The sequence below is a fragment of the Priapulus caudatus genome, unplaced genomic scaffold, assembly GCF_000485595.1.
Source record: "Priapulus caudatus unplaced genomic scaffold, Priapulus_caudatus-5.0.1 Scaffold530, whole genome shotgun sequence".
Taxonomy (NCBI): Eukaryota; Metazoa; Priapulida; class Priapulimorpha; order Priapulimorphida; family Priapulidae; genus Priapulus; species Priapulus caudatus.
Window position 1 is genome coordinate 30,964 of NW_014577591.1, and position 10,060 is coordinate 41,023.

At 43.3% G+C, this 10,060-nt stretch overlaps 1 protein-coding gene across 1 annotated transcript in view; it reads left to right on the forward strand.

The window, feature by feature from the left end:
- The window catches only part of LOC106811347 (prolyl 4-hydroxylase subunit alpha-1-like), a 15,513-nt gene extending 8,282 nt beyond the window's left edge, over positions 1 to 7,231 (forward strand). The window contains exons 6-10 of the mRNA XM_014814933.1: positions 1,885 to 1,967; positions 3,648 to 3,801; positions 4,054 to 4,119; positions 4,567 to 4,732; positions 5,961 to 7,231. Coding sequence (XP_014670419.1) covers positions 1,885 to 1,967; positions 3,648 to 3,801; positions 4,054 to 4,119; positions 4,567 to 4,732; positions 5,961 to 6,031 — 540 coding nt within the window. The 3' untranslated portion in view covers positions 6,032 to 7,231. The remainder of the gene's footprint in view (positions 1 to 1,884; positions 1,968 to 3,647; positions 3,802 to 4,053; positions 4,120 to 4,566; positions 4,733 to 5,960) is intronic.
- Positions 7,232 to 10,060: the final 2,829 nt, after the last annotated feature.

A 10,060-nucleotide genomic window follows, 5' to 3' on the forward strand; every position in this document is an offset into this window, starting at 1 on the left:
GATTATGCATGACACGAAGTATTTGCTAGTCTAGTACTGGAGAAATTAGCGTTTGGATGCGCATAGTGCGGCTTTAAGGGCTATTGTCATACTTATATGCACAACACTGCCATACGAAATCGTCAGTTAAACAATGAAAATAATTCGATTTATTGAGCTATTTATACAAGGTGAAATTACCAGTCATCTCCAGTAGTTGCGCTATAGCATTTAATGCTATTTCCTTTGCAACTCGATTGCGATACTCTACAGACTATGTAATACAGACACGAGTTCTCTGACCATAAAATGGCCAAATCATCCTCCTTCTGCATAGTTCACACTTCTTGTGTTTACGCTGTTATTTTATGCATCATGTGACTGCTTTACTAAACTTGATTGGCTGCTGAAAGAAATCGCGCGCGAACATGTGGACACAATGTCGTATTTGTACGCACGCGATCGAAAACCGCGCGTAAATATTCAACATGTTGAATACGAGCGATGCGCCGGGCGTATGCGATCGCGAGCGAAATACGCTGCCGTGAGACCGGACACACCGCGCGGACCCGGCACCGTATTTATCGATCGCAAGCGGCCAGCGTAGAAAATCGCGCAGTGTGTCCTAGGCTTAAGTGTATATTGTTTGTTGTTTTTGCGCAGATGACACGCGAAGCGTGGCATAACGTGCAAGGACATTAATAATGATGTCTTTTCATCTAATAATGATGATTTGTTGCCTTACAAGTATTGTACTGTCGTGGATAGCTGTAGTAAGTGGGCGTGAGGTTGCATGGGAAGAAGATTTAGCTCTTGTATTGATACTGTGCATGAGTCTGTGCATATCGCTCCATTTATGATTACACGCTGGCTCTAACATAGTGTCTGGTGTGTGAATTCCTTAACCTAGAAGGAGCATTAAGCACATAGATAATATGGACGTGCATCGGCCAGGGAATGTTGGAATGTCAGTGCCAATGGGAATACCGTTTAGGATATGTGAAGGAGTATTGCGCAGTTGATGTGGGAGGAGGAAGATGCAGATGCTATCAAGTATGCATTGCAAAAAAATATTAAATTGTTCCCAGTTTAGATCGAAATTAAGTTCACCAAGATTGGATTTGATCTCGAACGAGATTTCACCATCAAAGGTTAGAGAGAAAAGTCAATCGTACATGTGGGATCATTGTCAGATTCTGTAAATTGCAGCTGGGATTATTGAATTGAATGCATGCGCCATGCACGTGATTCTCTTTTGTTTTTCAAATTGCTTTTGATGATTGATTAGAATATCTTGGTAGCATTTACGCTTTTGCGCGTCAGTTTCCTTGAATATCCACAGCATGTGTAAAAATTTATTTAAACTGTACTTCTGAAATAGTTCTAACAGCATGGAACAAAATCGTGCTTGTTTTCGTTCTTCGCTGTTACACAAATTTATTATTACTTTCATTATTTGTTATACTCAGTGAAGTGTTGCTTTAATTTTTTCAAGAATTTTCCAAATTATTTAAAGTCTCCCTATACCAGAAACTATACGTACTGACTTTTTCTGAGCATGTGACTGCCTTTCCAGAAAATTTCTGTCCACTGCACATACAAAGCACCTGCTATAAGCATGCTCTGATGTCATCACTGAAAAACAATGCAGGGGCCAGTTGTCAGAAACACAATTAGTTATGGCTATCAGTCTAAAATATCATAACTTTTAAGTGAAGTGCAAAAGTTGTAATATTTTTGACTCATGATATTCATAACTATTCATGTTTCTAATAATATGTCGAAGGTGTACTGAGCGTATCAGCGTGCATGAGTGAGCGTGCGTGTATGCATGCTTTTAAAAGGCCAGTTTGCTGCGACCAGTCTCTGACTCTCGATGCAGACTAATGGCATCTCCTATCGCCCTCTATATTGCAGCTAAAACGAGCTACTGTGCAAAACTCCGTCACGGGGGAGCTAGAAACAGCGTCGTACAGAGTCAGCAAAAGGTTAGATCGTCTTCCACAGCTGCGCGGCGCGCGGGGGCGTCGCCAGCCCATCTCCGTTCATCCAGCTTGACCGACACTCACCTGCACGCCTTGCGCTGCATACTCACTGGGCTGCACGCCTCGTGCTGCGATCAGTGGTCTGCAAGCCTCATGCTGCTATCAGTGGGCTGCACGCTTCATGCTACATACTCACTAGGATGCATGCTAAATTGTCACTAGACTGCTGCATGTCTCATGCAAGCACACTCACTAGGCTGCACATATTGTGCTGCACAATCGCTAGGCTGCACACCTCATGCTATGCACTCACTAGGTTGCACGTATTGTGCTGCACACTCACTAGGTTGCACATTGTGCTGCACACTCACTAGGCTGCATGCCTCGTGCAGCATACTCATTAGGCTGCACATACCATGCTGCACACTCGCTAGGCTGCACATATTGTGCTGCACACTCACTAAGTTGCACATATTGTGCTGCACAAAGCTGTTCACCCGGGTGTCCATCCAGTCACAAGCTCGGATGTTTCGGTTGTGCGGCTCGCGCGCCCCCACAGCGCTCGTATTCGCTAATAATTTGTATAGACAATATTTTGTTTTATAGCTTCAGAGAGCGACCGCGCGTAACATAGAAACAGGCCAGTATGAGGCTGTTCCGTATCGCATCTCCAAGAGGTAACTGCCGTACTCTTGGGAAGGGTGGGATTATGAGGAGAGAGAGGGTGAGAGAGAGAGATGGAAAGAAAGAAATAGAGAAAGGGCAGGAAAGCCTGAAATAAAGTGTGAGATTGGGAGAGAGGAACGGACAGAGAGAGAGGGAAGAGAGGAACGGAACAGAGAGAGAGAGAGATGAGAGGTGAGAGAGGAAGAGAGAGTGAAGTGAGAGAGAGAGAGAGAGAGAGAAGCCGAGACGAGGGAGGAGAGAGAGAGAGAAGAGAGAGAGAGAGAGAGAGAGAGCGAGAGAGAAAGAAGTAGAGAGGTAGAGAGAAAATATGAGAGTGTGACAGGTAGCGGGGAGCCGAGAGAGAGGGAGGGAGAGAGAAATATATAGGAGAAGGAAAGCAAGAGAGAGCGATTGAGAGAGGGGGGAGAGAGGTTGGGCAAAAATATTATTAGCAACAGATAACATGCTGGATACGTTTATAAATATGTGGTTCTATGCAATTATTCGCGTAAAATGCTTTGCCTCTGTTTTGTATGGTGGTCACCGTTTATAAATTACGTGTGGGAAAAGTTCCGTAACCTAAGATATCATAACACGGGGTATTACTGTAGCTATGGCCACTGCAGTAATAGCCATCGTGGTGATGACTTTCGCTTTAACAGCCCCATGGTATCTGTTTCCCACTGTAACAGTCCCCCATGGTAACAGCTGCTACTGTAATAGCTGTCGTGGTAACAGTCCCCACGGTAACGGCTGCTGTGGGTAACGGTCCCCACGGTAATGGCCGCCATGGGTTACGGTTCCCACGGTAACGGCTCCCGTAGGTAACGGTTGCTGTGGGTAATGGTATCCATGGTAACGGCCGCCATGGGTAACGGTACCCACGTTAACGGCTGTTGCGGGTAACGGTACCCACGGGAACGGCTGCCGTGGGTAATGGTCCCCACGGTAACGGCTGCTACTGTGACGGCCGCTGCGATAACGAGCATCGGCGCGCGCGTGTGCGTCTGCTTTCAGTGCGTGGCTGCGGTCAGATGAGGATGCCGTGGTGAGTCGCATCAACCAGCGCATTGGGGACGTGACGGGCCTCGCGATGTCCACTGCCGAGGACCTGCAGATAGCTAACTACGGCCTCGGCGGCCACTACGAGCCACACTTTGACTTTGCGAGGGTGAGTGTGCGTGAGAGAGAGAGTTAGAGTGAAGGAGAGAGATTGAGAGAAAAAGAGAGACTGATGGAGAGAGGGAAAGAGTGGAAGAGAGAGAGAGAGAGAGAGAGTGATGGAGAGAGGGAAAGAGTGGGTGGAAGATAGATATATATGCAGATGGAGAGAAGGGGGGGGGGAGAAAGAGAGAGAGGGAGACTGGTGGCGACCTGCAATGTGCGATTAGTCATTAATTGCGAATCGATCCATGTGTTTCAGAGGGAGGAAAAAGATGCGTTTAAGAGTTTAGGAACGGGAAACAGAATTGCAACAGTCATCTTTTATGTAAGTATGCCAAACTAAAGTACAATACTTTTTGTGTTACGGCATCACTAATGTAATGTACTGTGATGTAACGTCAAGTCAAGTCACGAAAACGATAGACGGGAAACGTGCAATACGATCGTCTCACAAATTCGTGGCCTTTGCCAAATTATGAAGCTATCCATTCTCTTTGTACACGTAGATATTTTAGCACACACCAAATGTTATGACTGCTGTCGTTGTTATCTATAGTGATACACATTACAGAAGGTTTGCAATCCCGAAGAAAAACGTTTTTGATGTGTAATGACGTATTGTGAATAACGTTGGTAACTATGGCATATTGACGATCGAATTTATTTGTCTTTTTAATTTTAAAATCTTTTTTTATGTAATGGCAATTAACACATTGCGGCTTTTTTGTTGCCGCATCGAGGGTTTTATTCGGTGGTGTTCCGGCGCTTTCAGATGACGGATCTAGAAGCCGGTGGAGCGACGGTGTTCCCGCGCGTTGGCGCGCGCATCATTCCCGAGCGCGGCTCAGCTGCCTTCTGGTATAACCTGAAGCAGTCGGGCCAGGGTGACTATTCAACCAGGCACGCAGCGTGTCCCGTGCTTGCTGGGACCAAGTGGGGTAAGTGCTCGCCTCCCTCTCCCCTCCCTTTCTTTCTCTCTCTCCTCTTCCCCCTACCTCCCCCTCCCTTTCTCTCTCTCTCCCCGTCTCCATCTCCCTCACCCTCTCCCCCTACCCCTACCCCTACCCCTACCCCTCTCTCTCTCCCTCCCCTCTCTCTCTCTCTCTGTTACTGTAATTATTAACAGTATAAGCCAGTTCGTAGTTACAGTCTGCGCATGCGTCAGGTCAGGTCATTTTTAGCTCGCCTTGACATCGTCAAGTTGAGCTATTGCCATGGGTCGTCGTCCGTCGTACGTCCGTCCGTTCGTCCGTCCGTCAACATTTGGTTTCGGTCAACGATAACTCAGGAACCCACATGACCCACATGTTTGAAATGGGGTGTAGTTGTTACTGCTATGCTCCCATATGGAACGTCCTATTTTGAAGCACGCCAGTCGACGTACTTTCGAGCCACGGCAATTTTTTGGCAAAAATGGGAATTGCCATTAGTCAATTCAGGTTCAACGGATTTTGCTCATTTTTGGTATGTGAATGAATAAGGGCTAGGGGTTTTGATATTTAAAAAAAAAATTATGCAACTTAGGTATTGTTTGGCTATTATATAAACACAAACAGTCTGTGGTGTCACACTCACGTTTTACAAGATTTCATTGACAATATCTTTAATGCAAAATTGGTATTTCTTCTCCACTCTGCCGATAAAACGTCTTTATTAGAGTAAAGATTTACAAAACATGTCGGAACGCAGCATAACCTATTTATTTCAAGCGCCATCGCTACAAAGCGGGTATAGCGCCATCTACGGTCACAAATTGTGATTCATTTTGGTTTATAAATTATTATTGCGATATACAGATGGCAATCGTTTCTATAATGTACGTCGATGGTTGCTCAATTAAAACTGACTCCTTCTTACTCACTCATTTGTGTCCTTTTTTGTGGTGAGCTACAGTGTCATTGACACTTTCATTGTGACAAAATATGTGTGCACGTACACATGCGTGCGTGTACACGTACACAGAATACGTGTACATATACGTACTGAACCGAGAGTGCACGCTGCACTCGAGATTTCATCGATTTTTGTCAAAAATGCCCTGGTGACCTGTGACGTCACACAACCCCTTGGCTAATTACGAACTGGCTTATTATAAACATTACAATAATAATTTGAACAGTCCAGTGCAGTGCAGTAATACTGTAATGTTGTTTGTAAAATTTACAGTTGCTAACAAGTGGATACACGAGATAGGACAGGAGTTTAGGCGCCCATGTGGCCTAAGTGAGATGGAATAAGTGACCGACCATTGGACCGGATTAGAGCGGCGCTGACTGCTAAACGATGATCACTGAGACAGCGGCTGCTAATGTCCACTGCCTGCTTCAGTCCGTTGTGGTCAGTGGTATTGTATGTGTGCACTGGTCATTCGTTTTGCTATTATAGGAAATGCTGCATATAATGCAGGTTTGCGACTTACATTGTACATTTTAATAAGTTACTTAACACATTTGTGCCAGTGTATCAAATTTGCGTGTGACCCATATATTTCACATAGGTGTTTATTGCGTAAAATTAGATTAGGTGATTCTTCATTCAGTTAAGCGGCAAAACCAGTCAGATACAAGCGAAAATGTGCAATAACCACTGAGTGATTGTCTCGTGTTTTATACTAGTAGATAACTGGAAGTTTTATCTGGCCAGTTTGTATAGCAAAATTAACTATTTCTCTGATTGCCATGTGACTGGTGCTGAGTCTCACATTATCTGAAATGCCCTTTTTATAAACGCACTATATGGTGCATAGAGGTTGAAGCTATCATGTTATGGGTTCTGTTGAAGTGTATTCAACAGTTCATTATTCAATTCTTTTTTACCTATAGTCGAAACGTGCTTCCTCTTTTCTGTCAATTTGTCGTGCACTTTTTTCATTTTATACCACGGTTTGTGTGGGTATGTGCCTTAGAACTATAGTTCCTATGAGTCATGATCTTTTATAGTTTTTACGATATGAGAATTGTAAGCTGGAATAATTTCATCTACTGACTGTTTGTTGTCATGGTAACGCCATGTGTCACTTGTTTTCAGGGTCCCGTTGTCAGAAACATCGTAACTAGTTATGACTTCATGGGTTTAAAATGTCAAGACATACGATGCAGTGCGGTGAAAAAGACATTGCATTATGACATTTTAGATGCATGATCGATAATCAATACTATTTCAGATGTTTTTGTCAACGGGCACCAGATAATATAAAATCCGCTTTAAGTTGTGTGTTTTTGTTTAGCGCCTAAAGTAATTTAATATTGGTATTTTTAAATTAATACACGAGCTCTTTTGTAACCGATTGCATACCAACGCATTCAGCAGTCATGAGCTGTGTTAGTATGTGATGTTGTCACCAGCAACCATTATAGCAAGCAGGGGCCTGTTGTCAGAAACAAAATTAGTCTTAACAGTAATCTTAACATTAACATTTTCTCGTAGACCCGTCTCGATCATCTATACACTGCGTATGAGAAACTCGTAACTTTACCATGTCTCTGTCAACGGTCTACGAGAAATAGTTAATGATAAGACTAATGTTAAGACTAATTTTGTTTCTGACAACGGGCCCCAGGATCAGAGGTTTACAAGTGATGCGCGTACATGTAGGTTGCAGCTGCGGCCGTACGTGCATCGCCCATTGCTCCGTGTGTGCGCCGGCAAAGCATTGCTAGATGTAATAGCATGTGCTGTAATTATAAGGTGACGTTGGTGAGCACCCGTGAATACTCGATTCTGCTTCTTTAATTGGCTGGACTTTCTGCATATTTTCGTTCGCCCACGTAGAAGATTCGCAGAAGAAGCTATGGCCTATGGGAGAGGAGAGCATAAAATCCGATGTTGTGATAGCGTAGTAACATTTATTGTACATAAGCCCGTCTGCCACCAATCAAGTCGTGCGTCCACGTACATGGTGCCGGTAGGGGGAAGAGATTTTTATATACGATCTATAAGCAAATTTTTTATCAAAGTGAATCCTTTTTTTATTCCGGGTTCATTCGGGTGTTCTGTTTAGCCGAGAGTCTGTATTGACTAGATTTTACTTCATATATTCTTCTTCAAGCACGATTTTATGTCGTTAGACAGATCCTCCTGTATGACAAGCGTAATATAGACTTCATCTCAACCTCCTGCGGTGGTAGGGACGTCTTGCTGTGGCAGACTGACGTAGTGCAGGCTAGTGCAACGCACAGTCGTAAATCTACCAAAGGTCGACAAAATGTATGCTGCCCTCTTTGTAAAGAATCTCGCCGTCTGTAGCTTTTGTGTGTAGCTCTAAAATCATATTAGAAAATGTCAAACATTGCGCTTCAAAGTCTGGAGAGTGCATAGTAGAGGCAGGGTTTTTACACACAAGCAACAGCGAGTCACAGCTATGCTGGTACTGGCACTGGTACTATTCTGGCTGTACTAGTACTCGTGGCTGTGCAATGTATCATTTATTGGCAAAATGTATTCAGAAGGTGCCATAATAAATTTCCTTACCTGATTGCCTGTGTTATGCGTATCAGTATGCGATGGATGCATTTTTCGTGTGGATGTGGTATTGCACTTATAATGCTCTTTTAAAGTTTAGGGGAAAAAATTCTTTATTTAAACAAATTTCTAATATTGTTCCAGATAGTGAAATGTTTTGTGCAAATTAATAGCTATGGTGAAAGATTTGTTTTTATTTCAATTCATGTTAACGATACAATTTAAGAACAAATAAGAGATAAAAACTGTTTTTAAAATATTGGTAAGAAATATATATCAACAGTTATTCTGAAAATATCTGAGTAGTACAATATGTTAGTACAATCATGCGGCCAAAATAAGCCGTGATTTCAAGGTAATATCGTTATTTTTACATGTATGGTGGCAGCAGTGGCAGTGACAGTAATGAATTCTAACAGAACACGTGCATGGGTATGTCCTATATTCATGTATATAGAATAATCATTGAGCACGGGCGCATAGATCGAAAGATTAAAGGATTACGCACAATATGTGTGTTTGTGTGTGTGCGGGCGTGCGTGCAGGCGTGCGCGCGTGCGTGTGCGAGAGTGAGCGCGCGCGCGTGTGCACGGAAGAGTGGGAGGAGAAAGTTTGAGAGAGTGTGTTAGGGAGATGTGTTAAAGCGGGGGACACACCATGCGAATTTACGGGCATTTTTCACCCACACAAACAGTGATCACAGGGTCACCACAGCCCTTGAAAGTCCTTGAATTTTGTACTTTGTCCTCGAAAGCCCTTAATTTTTCCTTTTGTCATTGAAAGTCCTTGGAAATAGGTCCAAGTCCTGATTTTATTTGTTATTATTTGTAAAGATTTGGGACAAGGAGAATATGGCCCTTAATGGCTTCTTCCATGGGTTGGAGGCTGAAGAAGATCTTTAATTTCACCAGCTCAGCGAGTACTATTAGCAAGAAATTTATAGAGAAAGGATTGCTCTCATTGAATTAGGGTGTAAAACAACTATTTTTTACTTTATATATGAATCTAAGGTATATATGATTACTCTAAAATGCTAAAACTACTTGTCACAGATTGTCCGTGGAAAAAACATATGTCCTTGAAATGTCCTTGAAGTCTGGAAAAATAATTCACACTTTTGTGGGAACCATGCCTGTACTGAGTACCTAGCAGTAATAATATATCATATAGAATCAATCAACAATCACGAAAACCCAAGAAAAGAAAAAAACCTTTTCATTCAATATCTGGTATTCTATCTATTTCTATCTATCTATATACGTTCTCAGAGATCAAGGCACTAGATGCAGACGAGTGAAAACAGAATTTCAGACAGGCAGTCGCGCCATTCGATGCCCGCTCTCTGTACCCACGACTCCAGCATGCACAGTAGATGAACAAAAGTCACATCCGCGCACGGTGGTACATTATATGGTACTTTAATCTATATTCTATCAGGTTATATTCTCTCGGGAATAAGTGATCTCCCTCTTCCAAATGGTATCGCCTACGACCTCGTTATCACGGTGAATTTTATTCTGGTTATCAGCCTCAACTTTTTTACCCTCCCCCCCCCAAAGCACAAAATACGATTATACGGCTATATTACGCGTTTTTACAGTCACACAAACGCGCACACGCGGGTATGGTCGCACGCACGCGTGCGCGTGTATTATAGGCGTAGATTCACGTTTTGTGCCTCGGGGGGGGGGGGTTCGGCTGAAATACGGTGATTTGGCTGGCAAACTTTTCACCGTGCGACTGATGCCGTCGACGATACTATCCACGAAAGGGGAATAATTAAGGAAGGGATCAAGGAAAGAAAC